We start from the raw sequence: 25,624 nt of genomic DNA on the forward strand, positions 1-25,624 counted from the left end.
ATATTGAGATGCAGCATAGCTATATTGACAACTTGAAGATGTTAAACTCTTGATATGACGATTTCATGTTGTCTATAATTGAGGACATACATACAGTATTTCCAAACTATAACGTATATTCAATCAAAATGAGCAACCAAAAGCATGAAGTACACAGCACCCAAGCGTGTTCGTGGCAGGGCGATGCTGTTCTGCAACACGAAAACAAAGATCGCCACGCCGCGTGGCCATGCACACACTCTGGGGGTGTTTGAAAGCACCTATTAAGGCTCGTGCGGCACACGGCTTCCTATGATCACTGTTTCATTGATTTCATGGCTTTATTTTGGTGATTTCGAAAAGTTTATTGGTTTGGCCATGTTTGTTTGTTGTAGTACGGAGTAGGACTGATGGGCCTTAATCTAAGTTGTCTTGTGGTTGTTGTTGTTTGACTTGCATCCCACTGGGATGTTTGCACAGTGTTGGTGTGCGGTGCTTTTTCTGCAATATTTTGCTGTCTTTTCTTGGATTTTCTGTTTGCACTTAGTCACATAGTCACTATAAGATGTTTTCTTGTTCATGTTTTTGTTTTTTGTTTGTTGCGGTTGCACCCGATTCAAGAGCCGAATGGCTCACAGTGCTATACCTAATAAATGAACTTGAACTTGGGGATAACACCACGCCCGGTCGTCTTTGTCTCCCCCCCCCTCTGATGCTTTTACACACGCAGCACCAAGTCCCTCGGCGATTTCAGGAAGTCGACGCAAGGTTAAGTAAACACGTGCGACAGTGACGTCCATGGCGGGAAATTGTAGAGCAAGAAGATCGTGATATCGTGGCACAAGCCACACACGCACATGTCATCTACTGCTGGATAGTGAACTACCCACAGCCCGTGCAATGTAAGAGTCATATTTGGCCATAACTCACGCTGACACGTGCAGTACCGCACCATAGACATGCCAACCTTACACACACACATACCCAATAGCTGTTATCGAACACCTATTAGCGTCTGCACACAGCAAGAGGGGTTGGTGGTGGTCACGCTCGGCCACCTTTGTCTCCCCAACGCTGGCGTTCTCACACACACACCTACACCGCGCACCGTGCATTACTTATTTATGGATGATGATGAGGGAGGAGGCCTTGTTAGTCGAGGCCGGTAATCGAACCTCTGAGATTGCCGGTAATCGAAGTCTGCGGTGCCGCGAACTTGGGGCGATGGTCGAGACTAACGACGGAGTGGCGGGCCCAAGGCGAGGTGAAAGAAACGCCACCGAGGGTGTCCCCTTTGCGGAGAGGTTGCGATTCAATAAACTCCGTGTGCATTGTGAACATCGCCGGACTGACGGCGAGCCATGGCGACGATTCGGAGAGGATTTATCCGGCTGACGATCATGAACCACGGCACTGACCACTGCACCACTGCCCCCATAAATGAACGACAACCACCACGAACACCATCATCGTCAACCACCACCGTTATCATCACGATGACAATCGTCAACTACCCCATCCACCACGACCCACCATCATCACCGCCATCGACAATCAACCACCGCGGCGGCCGCCCTCACCTCTCCTTCACGTCGTCGGGGAGCGTGAGCGCCATGGCGAGACGCCGCGGTGTCCCTGCTGCTGCTTGTGGCGGTGACTGATTGTGGTGGTTGTCCTCGCAGTATATCCGTGCTGCTGTGGGTAGCGGTGGTGGTGCAGGAGGAGGAGACGCCGCTAAGATGTCCCTCAATGATGACAGCGTTTCCCGCGTAAAAGCGGCATCGGGCGGAACCAATTCGCGAGATCGCGGGGGGGTGGGACTGAGGTTGGGGCCACGACGCGCGGGGTGACGAATTGCCTCCCTCCACCCCCCCCCCTCCCCCCCGAGATTCCGCTAATTGTCACAATTATGGTTAAGAATCGATGTCTATATTTTGGTTTTGTTAAAGTGCTGCCACCGCCGTCGCTGCCCCCGTCTCTCTCTCTCTCTATCTCCTGTGTGTGGGCCCGAGGTTCAACTGCAGTACGTGGGAAAGTTGATCTCAGTGGTAGTTCTGTGAGGTCTGCTTCCGCTAATTGTTACGATTCTCGGCCACAATTACGGTTAAGAATCGATATCTATATTTTGGTTTTGTTAAAGTGCTGCCACCGCCGCCGCCGTCTCTATCTCCTGTGTGTGGGTCCGAGGTTCAACTGAAGTACGTGGGAAAGTTGATATCAGTGGTAGTTCTGTGAGGTCCGCTTCCGCGGGCCCCGTTCTCTTGTTACGTGGAGGGTTATTGGGTCGTCTGGTTTCTGCGTCTCGTGACACTGCGAGCACAATGGGGAAGAAAGTTCGGGGGTGGGGGGAAATTATTTAAAAAAATAACATCTATCGCTTTTTAATCTCGGGTTTGTTTGCACTGTTTCCTGTTTTGTTTGAGTTTTGTTTTGTTTCCATGTCGTGTGCTTCGAGAGCCTCTATTTTAAATACTTATATCTAATCGCGCATATAATTTACTTACGTCGCAAGTGATATGCGGTACACATTGCGCAGAATTTTCATCAATGAATGTAGTCCAAGCCTAAAGGTGAAATTTCGGACGAATCCGAAATTTTGGGTTTTGTTTTGGATTAATCCGAAAACCTGATGCCGCTTCCGTGATTTTCCCACCATAAGAAATGTCGCGTATCGGAAAACTTCACAATTGTTATAGCTTGGAATATATTTAACTAATGAATGCTATTTATTATCCATCTAACAATCCGAAAAACCCTAAATGTGTGTAATCCGAAACGTATCCCTTATATTATGTCCAAATGCATCATCACCCATTCAACACCCATGATATTTTGTCTGTTACAGATTTAAACTCTGCAAGTATAATTCATTACGTGTTTGCTATGTACACGTGGGGGTGACCAGCACCACACCCGGTCACCTTTGTCTCCCCCAACTAACAATGTTTTTACACACCGCACCAGCTACTCATTCGAGGCTGAGTCGACCTAGTGGAATCACAGGGCCGGTTCAGATAATCCTCACCGGTGTTGGTGGCCGTGAGCCGAATGGCTCACAGGGCTATACCTAATAAATGAACTTGAACTTGAAACTCGGGTAAGCCGGGTTTGTAGCTGCACACAGCGTGCTAACCACTGCACCACCGCTCCTCCAACACCCCCATTTCAAAGTGCGCGGGCCCGAGTTGGTAGAGTCCGGTGACCCCCCCCCCTCCATCACGCGTCACGTGCCGCTTAAACCAAAACCCCGCGCTTGTTTAATCGCCGGCTGTACGTAAGTTTGTTCTAATTTAAAATTCAATTTATATTTTTACAAACGATTATAACCTATTGCGACTGCTATTAAAAGCCGGGCGGTCAACATTGTTTCTGTTTGCGATCGGCACAGGCGGTAATCGCGCTCGCGTGGGCCTTGTTTGGAGCCTCTCTTTCCTTTACCACTTGGTTAGCTTTAACATTACAACTTAGAATTGAATGAAATGATCAACATTGATGCAGGTTATTTCTGTAGTGGTCAGCTTTAAGTTGTATGTATTACTGTGTTACTCGTCTCAAGAGCTTGTGCAACAGCAGTTTAGCACATGTACTGATTTGAAGTAATGTCCATAACATTGCTACAATTATCGTAAACTTGTAACAATATTAAAAGGCATTTAATTAAAATGTCTACTTGCTTTACTGAAAATATGTGACCTGGAATATCCTAATCTGTTAACTTATGCCATTAGTATTGTTGAGCACACTTTAAAGGTATTGAGGTGTCAAGTATAAAGTTAACGTGGTTATGAATGAAGTAAATGCTACATGATATGTTTTCAAATAACCACTTTCCTAGCTACAGTATAGTATTATTATTGAAGTTATACGGCTATGTGGTACGGTGTTGTGTTTGAGATAAAGCGTCATACTCTTGAGTTATACTGTGTTGATATACTGTACTCTTATGTCATGCAATATTCTGATTTATAATAGGCATTTATGAAGCACTTCATAGTACTAGATATGTAAAGTATCTAATAATCTTAAAGTACTTGCATGAATGTGAGTTATCCCAATGCCGCCACATTTAGACGCTTTATAAATACACATTGTGATATTGTAAGGAATTACACTGAAGACGATGTACAGGACACTGACATGCAGGCTTCTAAATTGATATGAGTTGTGTGTGTACCAGTGTTAAAGAATTGTTTTAAAACTGTTTAGGTCAGCATTACAGAGTTTTAATAGTTTTGATAATGCGTTGCTGGAATATGCCACATGTCATTTCACGTCTTTCTCAATTGGACTTGTGCTACTGGTACGATCTTATTCTGGCAATTGGAATAATTTTCTTTCGTGTGTATGGTGTTGCTAAAATAACGTCTGTATGTTTTCTATGAACGCGCATGTTTTACAGAGTAATGTCACAAAGCTCTCAAACTTCCCTTTTGGAAGAGGTCTCGCAATGGAATGCTGAAACCTGTCAAGAACAACTGGAGATTGTTCTACCCAAGCTTCTCATATCCTATACACAAATGAAGAATCTTGATTTGAAGCTTTCGTGACTGCAGGGATCCATACTCTTTGGTTCTTTCGGTAAAGTCACGTAGGTATACTTTACCGAAATAACCAAAGAGTACAAATGAATAAGTCACAGCAATATTTCCTGTAAAATAACTTGGAGTATACATTTTTGTAATATAAAAATAACAGTATTGCAGAATTTTGGAAAACAGTACTGTATTTGATATTAGAGGCTACATTGTCAACAGATGGCAGTTATACTGTACTTATCCAATGTCTACATTGTACAACTTCAACCCAAACTGACCAGCATGATGAAGTATGGTCTAACATCCTTCATCCAGCAGTGGATTTACACAATTATGTGCATGTACTGTCAGGTCTAGTGTTTATAGACTTTGAAAAGGCAGTTGATTCAGTAAATACGTACCAACATTTCATAATTGAGAGGACTAGAATTTGAATGACATTTGTTAATGCCATGTGGGATGCTTGTAATTTAAGACTTAATTTGATATGCTCTCGAAATATTTTGTTTTTAATATAACACTCAAAACTTACATTTATTTAATTCAGCAGCAGCAGCAGCTTCATGATTCGAACATTTGGTCAAATATTTGACGTAAAAGTTATACACCCATTGACAGCAGTTGTATGTAATTATGTTGAACTTCTTTCGCACAGTACATAGCCAACCGTGCTAATGGAGAGGTTGTGATGCTTGGAATTCTGTCATTTGAACATTAAATATTTCCTCGAATAAAAGGTTCCCTTGACTAAGCTTACTGTCTATATTCTGAAGAGAACAGTTTTATGAAGATAAGTAAGTATGTCTCTACATTCAAGTTATGTACCATTGTGTTCTGTGGCTGATATATTTGCAAAGTAAAACATTTAAATGCCTCCAATTTGACAACAAACTTTGTATGGCTCATTAGAATATACACTTGCAAATTTCAGCCGGATATACTTTTTTGTGGGGCAGTTTGATAAATCCATTGTGTTTATTGCTGAAGCCGTGAAAAGCTTTTGGTTTGACTTAATGTCTATTAGGATACCACTTTTATGGGACCATTTTTGTGTTTTTGTTTACAGAGGTGCTAAAGGTGTTGACAAACCATTTCCTGCCACACATTCCACTCAGTGATGTGGAACCTAAACTGTTCTCCAAAGTTCTTCCTGGGGTATGGCACATCTACAAATACTGCACAAAGCTTGATGTTTTTTATATTCATATTCTTGGTTCTTTCGGTAAAGTCACGTAGAAGGGAAATAATAAAATAATATAAATATAAATCAATAAAATAAACTTGACGTTTTTGTTATTCCATCTCAAGGGCAAAACTATTCCAGTTTCTAAAATATGTAAATTTGTAAATGAATGAGGACTCGGTTTCATTTGGGCACTCAACTCAAATTGACTATCGTGTCTTTGCGCTGGATACATCTATTTCCATTTCACGTGATAATTTTCAATGGAAATATAATGCATCAGGAAAGGTCCCAAATTATGGTGCATAATCATGGATGTCTTCCAATGAGCTTAACGTTCCACCTTGAAGCAGTAACATTTCCGTGAAAAATATCGAAACTAGTATTGTGTTTACTGCATGACTCGTGATATCACTGTTGTATTTCAGGTAAGGGAAATCGTCGATGATTTTATTGAGGAATTAACATCTCAAGGTGCAGAGCTGTCCAGCCAAAACATTGAACTTAAAACACTGCTTCGAAACATTTTAGAGGTTTGTAAACTACTACAACTGTTTTACAAGATTTTTTAAATACATGGTATCCTTGCAGTATTTACGTTCTTACAAGTACACAATTCAAAACATGTATTCTGGCCAAATCAATTTACTCAGTATTTATAAATACCTAATGTAGAACAATATCGGTCTTTTTATTGTAAAGATAACACGTGTTAGTACATTTTCACTTGATTTGTAAGTTCACGAATTGCATTATTTCACCCTTCCAAAATCAGTACAGTATCTCAGTAGCTCTCATTTGAATAAATCAATTACGTCAATGGTGAACGATCAGTGTAATTTAATATATTATGCTACAATTGACCACATCCTATGGTATATTATTTCTGTTGTAAGTGAACATTACTCTGGTGTAATATGTATCTTGTGTTTTACAGGCATTGGTGTCCATAGTTGAATGTCTGGGGGCATGCATCCGACAAGTTATTTCTGGAGACAATGCATTGTATCTGGAAACCATCCATTCCCTTCCATTTTCAGTTCTTCACATCCTCAAAAGCACCTTTCAGCACTGCAAGGTAACATGCCACACAAGCACATACCACCCACCATGGCCTTATTGTTCATATAGACAACTTATTTTTTATTGAGTAATAATATTTTACAACAACTAATACATCTTTATATGAGAATAGGTTTTCCTCTTTTTTCTGGCAACAAAACAGGTGTTAAGATGTTAAAACACCAAACTGATACTTTTTACAAGGAATCATATCTGCATTAACCACAATGCTTGTGGTCAGAATGCAAACAAAAACGTCCTCTGATAATATATGCATTGTCTTTGAAACTGATTGGTCCACACCAGAGACAGCTTTATTTTGAGCCTATTCTCAAACAGTGTTAGACCAGAGGATGCCAAAAGACGTGTATTCAAGTAAATGGTTCATTATTAATGAAAGAAGACCAGTATTATTGCATTGTTTAATTTCAGTCCACTTTTGGTGAAACGCAGGAGAAATGGCACTCCAGACAATTCGGTCCCTGAGATCTTCAGATCGCCTTCTAAGTGCTCCGAGGTTAAGGCTCGGTTTTTTGGGGTGATCAGGCTTTTGCCAGTGCAGCTCCTAAGCTTTGGAATGCTTTGCCTTTGCTAATACGACAATCAGAATCGTTAGCTATATATTTAAGTCTGTCTTGAAAACTATGTTCTTTAAACTGGCTTGTACCCCCTAATTCTGTCCGTTTACCCTGGTTCTATTTATTTCCTGCTTTCCATGCATGGTACATTGGAATTTGGGATCAAATGCACCTTACAAATGTATTTTTTTCTTGAGACAAAGTTTAATATTGAATTTGTCCTGCGATATTTTTTGATAACTGTGTTGTCGATGCTGCTCCATGTATCATGGTTTCCAGCACTGGGAAATTAAGGTTATATGTGGTTCTGCGACTTGCAAATTTGTTCAAAGTACATCATGGGACCTCCTTTGCCAGTACCAAAATATAAGAATAGGTTTTTCCCCTTATTTCTGAAAACAAAACTGAAACCTTTTTACAAGGAATCATGTCTGCATTAACCACAAAAGAAAGCTGTCTCTGGTGTGGACCAATCAGTTTCAAGGACAATGCATATATTATCAGAGTATGTTTTTGTTTGCATTCTGACCACAAGTATTGTGGTTAATGCAGACATGATTCCTCGTAAAAAGGTTTCAGTTTTTTTGCCAGATAAAAAGGAAAAACCTATTCTTATATTCTTGTTCAAAGTAGTTTTTTAATTTGTCTTGTTGCATGGGCAGCAATTCTGTGATTTGCAGTGTAGGGTCACATGGTCATGCCAACGTGAATGCAAACGTTACACATTGCGGATTTTATTTTAGTTTGTGATGGCATGGAGATATTTGAAAAAGAAAACTTCAATTATGTTTTTTAAAGATAAATGATTAACACACCTTGTTTATTACACTCCACCTTGCTTATCACATTTATTTCATCGGCAAAGCATTTGCCTACCAGATTTGCATGTGCTCCTTGGGGCAGGCATCCAGACAAGAGGAGGGTTGGTGGTCAAGCCGTGGGCTTTCCGAGCCTATATACAGGCTGTAATTGACTATATTGTCTCAGTAATGTATGACACCATTGCAAAAAACAAAAGCAACAAAGTTCATATTTAACGTGGGGTGTTACATAGGTCGCTCTCATTACACACAACAGTGCTTGTCACAAATGAACCGCAATACCTTGCGGATCTCGTCAAGAAGCATACACACCATCATGCGAACTCTGACCATCCTCGCAGCACATTTTGGCTGGCCATCGAACAAAAATGGTCACTGTATCGTGCGCTTTCAGATGTGCTTCTGCGGCCTTCTGGAACACTCTTCCAAAACTAGGAAGCCACTGGAGCTATGCATTTTCAAATCTAAATTAAAAACTATTTTATTTAGAACTGATTTTTGTGTTTACTGTGTTGTCCTTTCTCCTCACCTCTGATTAGCATGGCTGGCTACATGCGGGGTGAAAGAACCTGAACTGGTTAAGCTTTTAGGCGGTTTGGCCCAATGCCTCTTCATGGCGCACGTGTGACTCTCGTTTATGCTTTGCAGAACAGCGAGGCGGTGTATGGCTGCAAGCTGCAGCGTGTAGCGGACCTGCTGCAGGCTGTATTCAAGGAGACGTACTCCCTGCAGAAGCTCTTCCTGGAGATGATTGATAGAGTGGTGATTAATCCAGAAACTTCCCAACAAGACGTCACAGACTTGATCGCAGGTGCTGATATGATGCGAGGGGTCACAGAGTCAATGTCCCCTCAAGAGTGTACATAGTTAAAATATTCCTGTGCAAGTCCCGATTATGATATCTGTGCCACACCAATTCAACACAAACTCCGATACACACAGCGATTCTTCATTTATCTGTATTAACATATTAATAAAGGTGTCCCTCAGAAGAGACAACCTATTTCCCACACTAAAACACAAGGGTCAAATGACGAATTAATTAAATTACCTGCATTACAACACAACATAATGAAGATGATGAATGACCATGCTCATCATGCAGCTTCTGCTTCCGATGAATGATGTTGAGGATGTTGATTATCATTGCTGCAGCAAGATGAAGCGCTCAGAGCTATTACATAATTTTATTCACATGAAAACATGGATAAGAGAAGTCAGCTGGAAGTGACAGAAAATGTAACAATATTTTCACTTATGCATGCTTTACTTCACCTTAAAGGAATCATTTGTGAAGATGGAAACACCTGATATTTTACTCGCATCACTCACATCACCTTGGATAAGAAAATATGATTGTAATGCTTCTGCTTTATTTAATTCACTGTCGTTCACATATGTGAATTTAAACTTTGTTGGTTGTTGCACAGAGGGCCAATGACTTAAATGCCAAATAGCCAGCAGCAAAGAGTAAGATTACAGTTGTAATAGATTACAGTTAATACACTCCTGAATTGAGAAAGGTTATGATAACTTTGGAAAAGAGATAATGGGAGGGAATTATAAAGTGAGCTGTGTGAGGGAAGAAACATGAAGAGAAATGTTGTGACCTGCAGTGTGTGTAGTTGAACACTGGATGAGATTCAATGGCCGGGGTCTTGTAGATCGATTCCTCAACATCTGGAGGAGGAAGCAATGAGTGAAGCTCATGGGTATGGGTAGCTAATGACAAAAGAGAACATTGTATTATGAGTGAAAGATAACAAGTCATTAATAAAGAAAATAAATTGTTGTTTAAAACATAATGGCAGAATTGGCAGTGAAGGTATCAGACTGGCGACCAATAAAACTGCATATATCGATCTATTTAGAAATTTAGAAATTCAAGCTTGCAGGTTATACTTGATTTTACATTTATGGTAGTTTGGCAATTCAGGGCGGGATGCCAAACTTAATGAAATGCTTGAGTAGAAATGTGTTTTAAACTGACGTAAAATTTCTGTAGTAAATATAAGTAATGTTATTCTTATAAATGATAGAGTTTTGAATGAGTGTTACATGTGATATTTATACAATAGTTAACTTTATCTCTGTCAATAAACATTGATATGTGTGTGTGCATGCGTTCTTTTCTAGTGATTCATGGCGTGTTAGAAATATGTGCTGTTATTGCCAACATGGACCACGCACTTCAAGCCAACACGTGGAAATTTGTGGTTAAGTATGTAAAAAAATGTCATGCAATATGTTCAATATAATGCTACATACAGTAAGCAAATTGTACACATGTATAAAATCGTAAAAGTAGCGAAGTATAAAAAATGAATTGTGTTACAGTTTGCCTGTAAGCTCTTTTGTACATTTTCAGGCAGAGTATGAAGCATAGGGTGTACATAGAAGCTCAACTTAACCACCGGGACATTGTCAAGGGCCTGTGTGATGATTTGGTGTTCAACTTCAACGCTTGTCTACAACGGTCCGAACAAATACAGCAATCTACGAACCAGGTGGTTTATTTGACCCTTCCATACAACTTTTGAAGGCATTCAGAAGTTTAGTGTAATTGTTCTATCCTTGTAAGTCTAAATACTGTACATTATATGCTTGTTAACATATAATTAATACTCTTTGTGAATATTTGTTTTACTTGATGAATACGTTGGCACAACGATGGATGCATAGCATGTTGCAGATTTGTTAAAGTTGCACTCCGTTATAAATTTTGCCTACATGAAGTGGTACTTGTGGCTGTTTTCCTCTAGCAAACCACCATGACCGAACAGAGAATTTTTACCAGAACTGTCAAGTTGTGTCGATTCTTTGCCAATACGCTCATTCATTTCATCAAGGTGCGTCTTTGCAAGACACATACTCGCCATTTAATGTACTGTTTTGACACAATGTAAATGTTCTCCAGATTTTAAAAGCTGATCAATCCCTTATTCATGAATGAAGGAAACTTAACCTTTTAAGCATGTATCACACGGTCATACTTTTTTCGACTTATGCATACCAAAAAGCTCTGAGGTAGCGTGCAAGGGTGTAGACCCTTGAGTCACAGTTTAATATGATAATTTTGGAAACTGTTGAATATGTCTATGCAATCCTGTAAATGTCTGGGTGCTGCAGAATTTAACTACGTTGTCAAAGTTGTGAATATGTTGAACACTGCTATGCTTGCAATTATATACACTTTTGTGAATAGAGAAATACTTTACGTATATTTTATAACCGTAACCACTGGACAAGGAAATAAGCAGATAAATAAAAGTGGACGTCTATATCTTTTTTTTAGGAGTTTAAAGAATATCTGGGAACCTGTTGCAGATATCTCTATGACCTCTATCTTCAACTGCATAGGTATCTGCATTCAATACACGTTTTGCCTGACTTGTTATGAAGTACACAACTTTTGGTCGTATTAGGTATTAGATTAAATGAGCATTCGAATGTAAAGTATCAAGCAATTCCATTATTTGCGCTCTTAGGAAAACTTTCAAATAAACGCCTTGAAAATAGGATAAATAAATTCGTAATCATTTCCTTATTTTTATACTTATTACATTAGTCTAGGGACTATAGATTAGGCACCAGGGAACTCGATCATGTTACATTTCACGGCTTCTGCTTATTATCACGACATTGTCCTTTGGGGGTTCGTGTAATTACCATACTTTCAGTAGTGAACTTTAATGATCATTGGTGTGACAAGCCAATTTACATTCCATCTACCATATTGTCACGCTGCATTGCAGATTTGCTCCACAAACTCCACTCACGTGTTATCTAAAACAGAAACCAATTAGTGTAGCTACATTGCCATATTTCCAAGTGTCCAAAGTATGTGTTGACATGAAGCTTAGACATTATATAATCTACTTTGCGTATGAAGCAACATTTCAGTATTTTGTTGCTTTTGGAAGTTCTGCTAAGCAGGACACACATTTGTCCATGTGCTTGCGGCTTAATGGTGCGTGCTGTTGTGTGCAGTAAGATGTCTCCGAGTGTGACAGCCCCATCCATTGCCGACGCTCACATGCAAGAGCTGAGAGGCAGTGTGCTGGTGTGCGCTCACCCATTGCTGTCTGAGCTCATTGGCTGCTTGCAGTTTGCTGAAGTTGTGCTCTCCGAGACACGAGGTGAAACCGAGGCTGTTCTGCCAGAAGGCGCGTGCGTGCATTTTGTTTCGGGAGTTTAAATATAATTTGCCTGCTTTTGAGTGCAACATTTTATCTCAAAAGGATTTTGCGTTTCATGAATCTAAACTTTGCCGTCCAATATTGGTGCAGATGTTGCGCCGTTGTCAGTTTACAGTCTACATTGCACCTGGTGAATGTTATGCTTCATCATAATCATCCATGATTTGTCTTGTGCTGGATGAAGGCTTCTCCAAGCAGTAAACATATATCATGCTCAACACAATGCAACAATCCGTGTAGTTTAATATTTAAACAAATATAAGTATCTCGCAGGAATGCATTTTAACCATTAATTTGATTGTACTCCAGGAATACGTTTTGTAGCTGTGGTTAGTATGAACTTATACCTATATTTAACATTCCGCATGCATTACTTGTTATACAGTGTGATATGGAATTTTTGAAATATCTAACTTTTTTTCAAGATATCACTTCAACCACAAACATGAAACCTACATCTAACATTCTTCAAGGGACCGGAGAAAATTAACTTTAGATCCGAGAAAACTTTGATCATGAAACACTTGTCCTGACATAAAACAGCTTATTCTTCATGCTGTGTATTCTCGAACTCTGCTTCTATTTCTCATCTTCACTGCCTCTCTAATGTTGTCAATTGCTCTCTTCTCTCTGTGTCCGCTTGCCTGCATTCGTCTCCTGTGCTGTGTACATCTCTCAATGCACACTTCTCCATATTTAGCCTTTCTGTGCACACCTCTCCTCTTATCTCAAGCCTCTCGCTTCACACATCTGCTCTCTTGTTTCTGCCTCTTTCACTATATGTATCTCCTCCTTCTCACCTTGCACTCTCATCTCCTGGCTCATGGTACATTAATCTGCCTCTCCACACATCTCCCGTGTCTAACTTTTTGTATTTAGTTTGTTGTCTTTCCCCCGCACCTCCGATTACCACGGTTGGCTATGTACAATGTGAAAGAAGTTGTACATACATACTCTACACAACCCAAATCGCTGCGCTGTGTGGGCTCTGGTTTTCTACACGAGACTTGGCGCTCAATAATTGCACATCGCTATGCGTACCACTTTTACGCGGTCGCTTTTTTCATGCCAGTTGTGAGGGTCAAGCCACGTAGATTGTGAGATGCGTGGAGTGAATCGTGGGAGGTGTGGAGTGAGAGGTTGGAGGTTTATTTGCAACATGCAGGTGAAATGCCAAATACTAGGATTCATCTTTAAAAATGTATGTTTATGATATGTTTTATGGGATTGCTCAGTATGTAATGTTGTGGTGTTTTAATGTACTGTAACAGATGTAAGTCAAGAGTGCTATCTGCCACATTGTTTATTGCTCATGGGGGTGATGGACATGCTGCCCAGCCAGACTGAAGATGTCCTGGAGATCTGGTGCAGTGGCAGTGAGGATACAGAGAAACCACCCAGGTGACAATACAATGAGGATTTTTTACAGAAAGTGCCAAAACCAGAATACATATATTTTTTACCTTAGGATGAATTCTTGCAAAACATAAATAAAACCATGACACAAATAACAGCTTTATACGTTCGCAAGAGATTTTTCATAGACACTTGTAATCCAAGCGTGTTTTTTTTGGGTCGGGGTGCATTTTGAGCACATCTTCTGCCAATATGTCACTACGCACTACCACGGGCATCTTAAGGAGTTGAATTACTCAACAACAGTTACTCAACTTCTGAAGATGCCCATATCACTGTGTGGCAAAATATTGAGAGAATAAAATTTCCAACATGCAGCCCAATCTGGAACACGGCACTTGAGTGTCTATACTTTGTTATTTGAAGAATAACAATTAGATGTAATCTCTATCTTTTCCCAAAACAATGCAAAAACAAATATTACATCAACACTTAAGAGTTAGAACATGCTGCTTTAGTGCGGTGTATCAGCAGTTTCGCACATTCTGTAATATCGCAAGAACATAGCGTTGTTATTCTTGTGTAATTACAATTGCAGCAGACAACAGAGCTCCTTTGGATCCCCTCACTCAGCCAGGGAGCTGTGAATTGAGAGTGTGCCTTTAATCTCCGCAGGCTCAGTCTCTTCAAAGCTGTCTTTACGGCTTTGGGAGCGTGTCACGTGGAGCTCGCCCTCCCCGTGCTTCTGCCAGGCGTGATGAGGAACGGGAATCCTCTGGCTTACATCAGCCTCTACGAATACGTCTGCACTCACCTCTGCGCTTTCATCACCTCGCTGCCTGCAAAGCATTTTGGAAAACTGGTGCGTGAGAGCTGCTTTCTCGTGCATGAACTCGGCTCTGAACTGTTGATGTATTATGTGTGAGCACTGCTGCTGTGTTTTGTGAGCTCCCCTCTGTGATGTGATCTCCCTCGAATGCGGTTGTGTACGAGCTGTGTTATGCATGAGCTCTGCCACACATGCACAAGTTCTGTAGCGTGATATGAAACATAAAATAATATTACTTTAGCGGTATGAGGGATGCTGTCATTATGTAATGGTCACTTCACTGGACTTAAAATCCAGAGGTCTCCGGTTTGAACCTCTGGCAAGGCAGTTGAAACAATGGGAAAATGTATTAAATCACCTCTTTCCACACAGTGGCATAAATGGGTACACCACAGTCAATCAGCAGGGCTCTAAGATGGGTGGCTTGCGTGGAAGGTAGGGTAAATATCCTCCACAGCTGCCTTTTGTGGAGGCCCTTCCATGTGAACAAGCATTTGCAGGGCTGTACCTTTAGATTTCGAAAATGTGCACTAGCATTTTGTGAATATTTGTTATATATTGGTTTCTTTCAGAAATTGTGACTCGTAAATATGGGCTTTAGTGGATTACATAGAGATTGGAGAACAATCTATTTTGCTAGTCTATCATTTCATCACTTATCATCTATACAAAAGTGATTAATCAGTGACAACCATATAGCCAGCATAGGAGAATGTAACTTAATTCCTGCCGAAAATATATAGAAAAAATAAACTTCCTAAACTTTTTTATAGTGAAAATGTATCCAAGTTGTAATAACATGAGTGAGATGTAGAGCTAAGTTTTCATAAATATTTGATGAGAATTGTAGCCATATGAACTGCCTGTGGTATAATTTAATGCAGTGTCTTATCTAGTAAAATACATGTGTGGTAATGCTGTGTGCTCGTGGTTTAGGAATGCTGCCTTCTTGAGGCTGTGCTGGGAACTGACGTGATGTCTGCTCTGCTCGCTGTTGACAGCTGGTGCTTTCTTGCTCGGTGAGTTTCCTATTTTTACTTGCAGTTTACAGCACGTTCTTTTTTCCATTAACCTCTCATGTGTATAAACTGTCTACGAAGATCATAGAAACCCGAATAATAAACAATTTAGAGGCTAACCACCGACGTGAACATGGACCACGTGAACGACAAAATACAGTTGCTTTACGACTCTTACCACATCATCCAGAATGTGCCTAAATTTGTCAGATTGTAAGCTAAGTGGGTTCCGACAGTGCTTGGTTTGGGTGACCATCGTGTGCAAAGGACAGGTGCAATTGGTGCCGTGGGCAGAAGAGGGGGACAGTGCGTCAAAATCTATTGTTCTACATCCCCCCCCCACCTTTCCAGCATGGTACAGTATGGTCACATATCCCTGACAGCCCACAAGGCATGGGGAGGCCCTCCTATAGCAGTTGATTGACAAAAATTGGCTCTGCATGAATTTTTACATCTTGATTATTTTTTAAACGATGAAAAGGCATTGAATTTTGTATAAACTGATCCAGTCGTCCAAGCTTTCTCAAACCATGACCTTAATAAATAAAAATAAGCGTGGAAATTATATAAAATTATTAAAATGACAGATCTACACTAATATTGTAGAAAGAAAGCAGTTAAATAGAAAGAGGCATTGGACAGGGAGATATGTTCACCAAGGTTATTCACAATGACATAAGATGCTTGCCAAAATAGGATTGGGGAATTAAATACATAAACATACATTGAAAGACTAGTAAACACCTATGTTTTGCTGATAAACATAGTAATTATAACAACCCATTGCAAATGAAGTGCAGGGTATAATTGAAGTACTTAACAAAGAAGGCTGAAAAGGCCAGGTTCGCTAAATAAAATAATATATTTCAGGTATTGTTGGGATTTTTTTAAGTATACTATTCCGAGGAAAACTATTGACAGAAAAATGATTAAATAAGTGGCAAATGAGAGAAGGGTAGGGCACTTTTGACAAACTGAATTTATTCACCAAAAGTAAAATATCAATCTTCTGAAAGGTTTTAACAAGTGTATAATACTTGCCATTAAATGAACCAGACATGGACAGAAAGAGAAACACATGGATCAGGGCACAAAGGCAAATTAAGAGACATTAATTGTAAGGAAAAGTTACGTTGGCTGTTGCACAGGAGTGGTGACTGGAGTAAACATCCAAGGGGATGGCATTCGCAGATGTGGAGTGACATATCCTCATGTGCAGGAGTAAGATGGATTTTTGCATCACAGGAGCGTAAGGGATTGCGTTGGTGTGGTAAATCAAGCCTGATGGTATCATTTGTGGCTTTATTGTGATTAATACGACACTAGAATCAGAATATTTATTGATACTGGAGGAATTCGACCAATTTTTTTTAAAGGTGTTTTTGTATGGTTTACAGTTGCTAAATATTGGCAGTGCTGATCAGTAAAGCCTGGAATGTTTACGAATAACAAAAGAGCAGAGTAGTGCAAATTGTATTGTCCGATGGTGGGTAAATGATTTGTGTGTTGTTAAATTAATATTAACCTACCAATGTGTTAATGGTTTTCAGGTATGGATCTGCAGAACTCTGTGCACATCATGTGAACATCCTGACTGGTTTGGTATGCTATATTCAACAATTCTCATATTCATTTTTTTTTTTAAATTGACAATTATTTTAGAATGTTGATGTTGTCAAGCAGAACTAATTAAGGCATTTTAAATAACACTTATTGCATGTTTACTTTAGGATTTAGCCTTGTTTTATTATATATCGTTTGACAAGCCCTTTAATATGAAATCTGTCATCTGTCATATGTTGTGTTGAGGGCAATGTAATTGACTAATATAATAATATTGAATGAAATTTACATTTGTATGGCCACTTTGCTATATATATTTACATTCTAGATTTAAAGCTTTCGTGACTGCAAGGATTCATACTCTTAGGTTTTTTCCGGTAAAGTCACGTAGGTAAAAATAAATAATAAAAATAAAATAATAGAAATACAATTATAAATCACGACGTTTCGGAGGCAACACAAGTCTCCGTCATCAGGTGGGACCGTCACAGCTGGATTTACTGTATCAAGTGAGGCAAAATTCCAAGAGACGAGCTCTTAAATACAAGTTAAGGGGGGAGGGGGGGGGTGTTGCCTCCGAAACGTCGTGATTTATAATTTTATTTCTATTACTATTTCTATTATTTTTATTATTTATTTTTACCGGAAAAAACCTAAGAATATAGCTATTAATTTTGGAGCTTTCGTGACTGCAGGAATTATTCTTTGGTTCTTTCGGTAAAGTCACGTATAAAGATGTAATTTTTTCTCTAACCCCTCCCTCTCTCTGCCTCCGCCCCCCTCTGTCTATTTAAGGCCACCCCACAGAGACGATCACCCCTCTCTGTACCTGTGTTGCTCTCTCTATGTATCTTGGTGATATCTGTCTGCTTATATGTCTGTCTATAGTTTTCTGGTTACATTTTATGTTGCTATTTCATTATACCTGATGATGATTGCTTGTGTTGCAATCGAAACGTCGTATGCTATTATTTAATTTATTATTTTATCTTTATACGTGACTTTACCGAAAGAACCAAATAATAAGTGTATAGATATTTACATATTTCCAGGTTGAACGCTGCCCAGAACAGTCCTGGAGAGGGTCCTGCCTTTTCTTGCTGCTCCGTCGACTGCTGTTCTTCATGGCTCCCGATCACCAGGTGTTTAAGAACATCATCTATACATAAAGCCAACAATGCAATAAGCATAACAGAGATTATTATATTAAAGTCTAGAGGTCACCACTGCCAGTGCCATTGATTCTACTACACCTCACCATTTCTTCATTCTGTTAAATTTTGTCGTAGCAAAGTTGATACATGACCTCCAAGGTCTGTTATTAAAATGCTACCATTTAGCTTTAGGTCTTCCCCTTCTGTCACCAACCTCTCGGTGCCACTCCAGTGCCTGTCTCAGTAAATTGCTATTGTTATATTTTTGACTTTGCATATCCATTACTGATGACTTATAAGTAAAACAATTTAATAAAAAGAAGGTAACTATCAAAACGCACCTCCAATTAGCACGGTTGGCTACGTACGATGCGAAAGAAGTTCAACATACATACATAGAAAACAATGGGCAGGAAAAGACCTTGTAACAAACGGCATGTGTGGTGCTTCCTGCCCCCAGGCCGAATTCCTCGTGAGGCTGCCTCCAGGGGAGCCGGCGAGCCTGCCCGTGTGGCAGCACCTGAGCGTGCGAGCGCTGGCTTCAGCCCTTCAGGAGAGCGCCACCTCCGAGCTGCTCGCGGCCTCCACCCGCCAGTGCAGGAGCTCTGTCTCCTCCCCGCAGCAAAGATCAGGCCTCGTAAGTTCCACGACAGCAGTGGCATGAAAGGAGTGCATTGTATCCCCATGTTCTGTTTGTTACCCCACAACTGTACGCTATGTATGTCGGTACAAACGATTCTTTGTTTCTTCTTGGTTCTTTCGGTAAAGTCACGTAGAAGGGAAATAATAAAATAATAAAAATAAACATTTTCTCACGACGTTTCGGCCACAATGCAAGCAGCCGTCCTCAGGTGAAGAACAGGTCTGTCGGAAAGACAGCATCTTCACCTGAGGACGGCTGCTTGCGTTGTGGCTGAAACGTCGTGAGAATTATTTTATTATGTTTTATTTTTATTATTTTATTATTTCCCTTCTACGTGATTTTACCGAAAGAACCAAGAAGATGAATCCCTGCAGTCACGAAAGCTTTAAATCAAAATTTAAACGATTCTTTGTTTTGGACAACACACTTTTGGTGGCGCTTCTTGACAAAGATAAAATGCGAACGTTTATATTTGGCAGCTAAAATGTTCATTATATATATTTTTCTCTACTGTTGTCAATGATATCCAAGGCTAAAGGCATTTTGCTTTCAAGACCAGCCTTGTTGCTTAAATGCTTTGATATATAATTATATTGCATATATGCACACACATTAACAGCACAATCTGCTCTATTGTGTTGTGGATAGTTTGCAACCAATTGAGAATCCACATTGTTTAGCATTCCCGATATTAATGCTATGCTTGTCACGTGTTTTGTTAAGGCACGTATGTTGCTTTTCATTAATAATTCAGTTTTCCAAAAGCATGCCTGCTCTGGTTAGCCTCTTTCATCATATTGATCCAGGTCTGTCTTCCATAATTTGCCAAGATACACATACTCAGATGTGTTTTCCAGCTGTGTTTCTCTAGAAGATAATCAGTGTGTATCGTTTGCTCTGACAGGGATCAGAAATATGGAAATTGACAAAAACGTAGAACAAATTAGAAAAACATGTAAAGAACTAAGGAGAGCTGCATGCTTATATTTGCAATGAGAGATAGAGGAATATGACATCATATTGACTTCAGCAGTGTAAAATGGCCTGGGCAGAAGACATCGCTTAAAGTGATGTTCGGTTGTGGAGTCTTAACAACAGTGCCTAGGAACATGTCTACTGCAGAGATGGAGCAAAATAATCAGCTCGTGTACAATGCTAGACAGTTACACTATGAGACATCTCCTTTACCAGTGGCAAAATATAGTGATAGGTTTTTACCCTTTCAACTGGTACAAAAAATGCTTACCCCGAGCTCTCAATACTCTGATAGTGCGCTGTCTTTGAGTTGTACGCCTTTTGGCGTCATCTGGTCCAACACCAATGGAGACTGGGCTCTAAGAAAAGCTGTCTCGGGTGTGGACCAATCAACTTCAAGGACAGTGCATATCATTATCAGAGTTGTTTCTTTTTGTTTGCATTTTGACTGCTTGTGTTGTGGTTATTGCAAACATGATGCCTTGTATAAATGTGTCAGTTTTTGTACCAGTTGAAAGGGTAAAAACCTATCACTAATGCTAGACAGTCTTGCTTTCGCTAGAATATGAGAGATGGCTTGGGGAGGCCTTCATCTATCAGTGGATAGCTTTGGGCTGATGGTGGCAATGATATTGTAGTGCTTCCTTTAAAGCACTGTAGCCAACTCACACTTGCTGTTTATCTGTAGAATACTGCCCTCTCCTGCCTGCTACACCTATGCCAAGATGCTGACCTGAGCCCAGAGGACCTGGAAAAGTCATCATTGCTTCCTCTAGTTTCTCAACTCTGGGAGATCACCGTGGCCACACAGGTACTCTCTATTATGGGTTTTGATTGTACTGTCTTGCATTTTTTATGTGTCAGTCATATTCACTCAACCATTGTTTCAAACGTTGCTTTTTTGACTGAAATAATCATAAGCGACATTGCAGAAAGATTGTAAAGAATGCTTTTGACTTAATACCATAATTTACTGATGAGACCCAGATGGTTGAAACCAGTCAAAAGTTTTCTTGTTTAAACAAGTGCTGCTTGATCATATTGATATCAGTAATGGAAATCATTTTGTTTTGGATATGGTGCCCTATGCGCCGAGGCATGTAAGATCACTTTACATCTTATCTCCTAAAGGGTGTGGGGACACAGAACCGAGTTCTGCTTTTATGTATTGAAGAAATACAAGTTTTTCTGAGGTTATTTCTTGGTACATTGAACCCATATGTTACTTGCCAGTGTGAAGTCAAGTTGCCTGTTTTAAAAACGAATTTGTATGCATACAGGTAGTAGCTGTGCACTCAGTTGGACAGCGAGCCTGCCTTCTGCTAGCCTTGTGTGCTGCGCTTATACAGAGTCTGGAAGACAACATCATCATACAGGTATTTATTGGTGTGGGGGTCATTAGTCATTAACATCTTATTCACATAGTGCAAGTGTGTGTTTAAATTATTTTAGGCAATGTTGTGCATTTAACTCTTACAACCAGGATCAAGAATACAAGTTGCGTGCATATCCCAATCACTCCCTGCTGGCACAAACCCAAACAATAAAGCAGGTGCTAGACATATATTTGTATATTTAGAAAGACATACAATTATTTATTTAAATACCACTTCTTTCACATACATTTGTCCTTCTTTATATGAAGACAGAAACATGTTGCATTCTGAAAATAACATAAACTGTGGGTGATTTGTTAAATATTTCTAAATATATTATGTTCATTGCAGATTGTGAATTTCTTGGAGTTGGTAATGAGCATGAAGCCAGCTGTTTGCTTGAAACTTGCAGCGCTGGATTTCCTGGGTACCCTGGGAAATAAGGTTATTCCTCCAGAACACCAGGTAAATCATTGTCTATTCATGTGGGTATGTTTATTCTATAACTCATAGATTTCAACATTGTGGGCTCAGGCTGAACTCAAATGATTTTGACGTGTTTCTTTTCCAGTTTATCACCAAACCTTACAGGTGCCGCGTGTACAATGGATACATTAGTATTCATACAATCCTTAAAATTAATAATAAGCATGTCATACTTGTGCTACTAATTTACAGAAATTATGTCAGGATAGTAGAGTTGTTCTTGTATGATATTAAGGTTATAATATACATATTTCATATCTACTTAAAATAGTCTCCCCAATGAATGTAGGAAAAGCATATTGTAAGCAACATCTATGCTGCCTTAATTTAATTATTGGATGGTAAGCCCTGCTTAGCCTCGTGGATTATGGAGTGTTGCGATTTTATTCCTTCGCAGTCTAAGGTTCTTAACAAGCTACCAGCCCTGTTCTCCTCCATGCTGGCTGACAGCCACTGGATGGTACATCACCGAGCCCTGCAAGCTTTCACTCGGTTTGCAGAGGTGAGCATTCAGCATTGGCTTTGTCAGCAAGCTACTGTCTAAAGTCTAAACCAGCGCCCTTCGTGCAGTTATTCATTGAAGATGCGCTGCATACCAGATGACCGGTTGTTGAATTTGTGAATATTTTAATCCGTATCTTAATTTTTGCAATTGGTCCCATCTTTTTGTGTTTTTAAAGTACCCATTATGGATATTCTCTGCAGCTGTGAAATTTGTGAATTAGGATTCTCGTTTGATAATTGGTTTTGATGCATTTTGGTAGCGAGTCGAGGCATGTTACAGTATTGGCAAAGCAGTACATTTGTGTTTCAATAATTAAAACAATGCCTAGCCTTTTAGAATTAATAAGTCATGCATCTAGATGCATAGCTCAGGAACACAGTTATTGAATAATCTGCATTATGACTTTTTGTCATTAACTACGAGTTGAAACTTTGATATCTATGTGCAGTTACAATAAAGGGTGATATTTTGTTTAATAATTATTTCTTCCTTGCTAAAAAATCAGGAAACCAGCCATGAATTTGTGGTACCCCTCTGCCTGGGAACAGAGGAGATAAAGTCAAAGGTTGTTGGATATCTGAACAAAGTAAGTATGTTAATATTGTGTTCTAACACTAAAAGCAATGCAATGCTGGAAGTAAAACAAAGCAATCGTTAATATTAACTCCAAGGACCAGCATTCAATTTAATCTAAAAGTTAATGCCAAAGTATGTGAATTTGCAAGACAGAGTGTGTGGAAACTTTTATTTCAAAATTTACGATACGACGTTTTGCCTACAAGTGATAGGTATAAAGTGTTTGTGTGAGTTATAAAATAACATTATTGTTTCTTCACTTTGTCGTTCGCTCTTCATTTATCCTTTTCTGAAGGAAACTGTTTCTGCTCAAAGCACCGAATCCCAAGTGCAATATTTAAAGCAAGAACAACTTGTGCTGGAAGAGTGGCATACACAGTCATCAGTGCCAGTAAATCTACATCAGAGAGCACCTTCTCCCAGTGTTGAGGTAAGTCCAAAGCACAAGGCCATTGAGTCATCATGAAGCCAAGTTTTTCGTCATTGGTTTATTTGCTACATTGAAAGCATTGCACAATAACATTATGGCTCTTCCAAAAGCACTATGCGCTTAAATATTTTTCTTTCTTTGAAAGTTCCGACTAAGGTTCCATTTGAAGTCCACTGTAAATTATAAGCATTTGTTGGCTTCGGAATTTCGAAAAATGATTTTCGCTTCTAATTTAGTACGTGCACTCTGCTGACACAGCATATTGATCTCAACATAAAACAAAAAAAATGTTGGTCCCATTATGATTGATCTAAATGCATAGTTTGGATAATGTGTTTACATCAAGCACACATCTTTCCCACTTAAAATCATAGGAGGGTGACTGCATATTTGTTGGCATTTAAGGAACAATGACAAAGATTGACACGTTGCCTGATGTCATGTCATTACTTGTTCATCCCGTTTGATCCAGGCACCTGCTAAGCGGCCGAGGATGGAAGATACGAACGCTGACTCGGAGAGTGTGCGATTGGCCCTGACTCAAGTCCTCGGCGAGGTGGAGTGTGGCCTGGACAGGCTGAGCCGACTCTTACAGCAGAGGGTCCCCCCAGACTGGCTAGACGAGCGGCTACAAAATCTGGAGGCCAAAATCCTCCGTCTGAGAGCATCTGAAAGGTTCTCGTGCTCCCAGTGAGAACCCCAGCAGATGTGCCAGACAGCTGCAGTTAGCAGCACAGCGTCATAGATCAGGGCGTCGTGATGGATATGGCTGGTGCAAATGTGTCATGAGACTCCCAAAGAGTTGAATAGAACCTGGAGCGTGACACTTGATTGGATTAGCTCTTGCCGCATAATTGAATTGACCGGTATCTGGTCCAATAGCTGATGTTCACAGATGTACTTGCTAATCAACTTTATACTGTACATCTGTATTTTTCAGAGTTCCCAAATTGATACTTTTTAGTAACTGATCGGCTTTCTGTACATTAGCCTTTTTTTGTAGGCAAGTTGTAACATATTGTAAATGCACAGTAATTTTCAAGAGTGTACAATGTAAATGTGTGGCTCATTGTTCACGTTGTAATATGTTATTTCCATGTTTAATGTTTGCTGACCACTTTGATAAAATTTATTTTTAAACATGTTTTGCAATGCTCTAAGTCTTCTTGTATCTCGGCGTTATTTATACTTATGTTAAACATAAATGATGCTCATTGAATAAAAAGTAAATTTGCACTATTGAAGATTGCATTCATTTTAAGAGAGGCCAACAATTACATTTAATGTACCAGTAATCGTTTTCTCTGGAGGCTTTAACATTACCAAGTTAATATGCTGTTTTAGATACAGCAGTGATATGTACTGTTATTATAATTTTGTAATTTGTCTGTTTATCAGTGTTTTAATTAACTCGTAACATTTGTTTTAAGTTCATTTATTAGAGTTAAAGGTAACTCCTTCACAAATTAAGGTAACAATGTACAGCCCTGTTCTTCACCTGAGGACGGCTGCTTGCATTGTGGCCGAAGCGTCGTGAGAATTGTATTTTATTATGTTTTATTTTATTTATTTTATTATTTCCCTTCTACGTGACTTTACCGAAAGAACCAAGAAGATGAATCCCTGCAGTCATGAAAGCTTTAGATCGAAATTTAACAATGCACATTTCACAGTTTTACAAGGTAATGATAATTGTGAAGCTATGAGCTGCGTTTCAGAAAGTTTTTGTAAAAAACTCTTTCTGAACATGATCAAGCTTATATTTGTAAGTGCAATAGTGAATGTCAGAGATTAATAAGATGTGTTGCATATGCATTGTAGTCTTAGCTAGCCAGGCTTACAAACTAACAAGGCTTTCAGCACCCGATCCAATGCTTGTTCAGTGAACTTCCCCCGACACACGTCGAGACCACCTGTACACGGATCACATACAACCATTCTTGATGATGTCCACTTGTTAAAGTACTGATGAGTCAAGTTAACCAACAAATTTGAGATGATCGAGTTCCGTGGTAACTTGATAAAAACCATACAAATTCATGCACTTGAACCTTTCAATCGAAAGAGAAAACATTCACGATTTCCATCTTTGCTTTTGGATTTAATTGTAAAGTCGTGGATGTGGTAAATGGTTTGTTTTGGTTCACTTCTATTCACCTCCATGTATGGACTGGTAAACTATTATTGCATATATATTGTATGGACCACATTTCAATTCAGCCACACAATATAAACAAAATTATCATGCACAGGGGCATTCCGAAGATGAATGAAAAGCACACGATGAGCAAACTGCACCTTTGGTGGATGCTTTGCTGCCGTGAGAGCACGAGTTCTATTGGTATGACGTACGCA

General features: G+C 39.6%; 2 protein-coding genes across 4 annotated transcripts in view; one reads left to right on the forward strand and one right to left on the reverse strand.

The window, feature by feature from the left end:
* The window catches only part of LOC144937913 (DNA (cytosine-5)-methyltransferase 1-like), a 54,922-nt gene extending 53,160 nt beyond the window's left edge, over window positions 1-1,762 (reverse strand). For all 3 annotated transcript variants that reach the window (XM_078865516.1, XM_078865515.1, XM_078865514.1), the window contains exon 1: window positions 1,560-1,762. In XM_078865516.1, the coding sequence (XP_078721642.1) occupies window positions 1,560-1,594 (35 nt within the window). In that variant the 5' untranslated portion in view covers window positions 1,595-1,762. The remainder of the gene's footprint in view (window positions 1-1,559) is intronic.
* Window positions 1,763-5,288: 3,526 nt separating this feature from the next.
* Window positions 5,289-24,505, forward strand: FIRRM (FIGNL1 interacting regulator of recombination and mitosis). Its single transcript, XM_078865511.1, has 23 exons — window positions 5,289-5,308; window positions 5,581-5,669; window positions 6,126-6,230; window positions 6,635-6,775; window positions 8,807-8,969; window positions 10,295-10,379; window positions 10,527-10,665; window positions 10,921-11,007; window positions 11,454-11,518; window positions 12,149-12,297; window positions 13,629-13,758; window positions 14,389-14,575; window positions 15,479-15,561; window positions 17,112-17,163; window positions 18,177-18,266; window positions 18,739-18,915; window positions 20,585-20,707; window positions 21,177-21,272; window positions 21,624-21,737; window positions 22,156-22,260; window positions 22,769-22,849; window positions 23,135-23,269; window positions 23,742-24,505. The coding sequence occupies exons 1-23, from the start codon at window positions 5,299-5,301 to the stop codon at window positions 23,961-23,963; spliced, it is 2,628 nt and encodes an 875-aa protein (XP_078721637.1). The 5' UTR covers window positions 5,289-5,298; the 3' UTR covers window positions 23,964-24,505.
* The last annotated feature ends 1,119 nt before the right edge of the window (window positions 24,506-25,624 follow it).

This window comes from Lampetra fluviatilis, chromosome 20 (genome assembly GCF_964198595.1).
Source record: "Lampetra fluviatilis chromosome 20, kcLamFluv1.1, whole genome shotgun sequence".
In the NCBI taxonomy this organism is placed as follows: Eukaryota; Metazoa; Chordata; class Hyperoartia; order Petromyzontiformes; family Petromyzontidae; genus Lampetra; species Lampetra fluviatilis.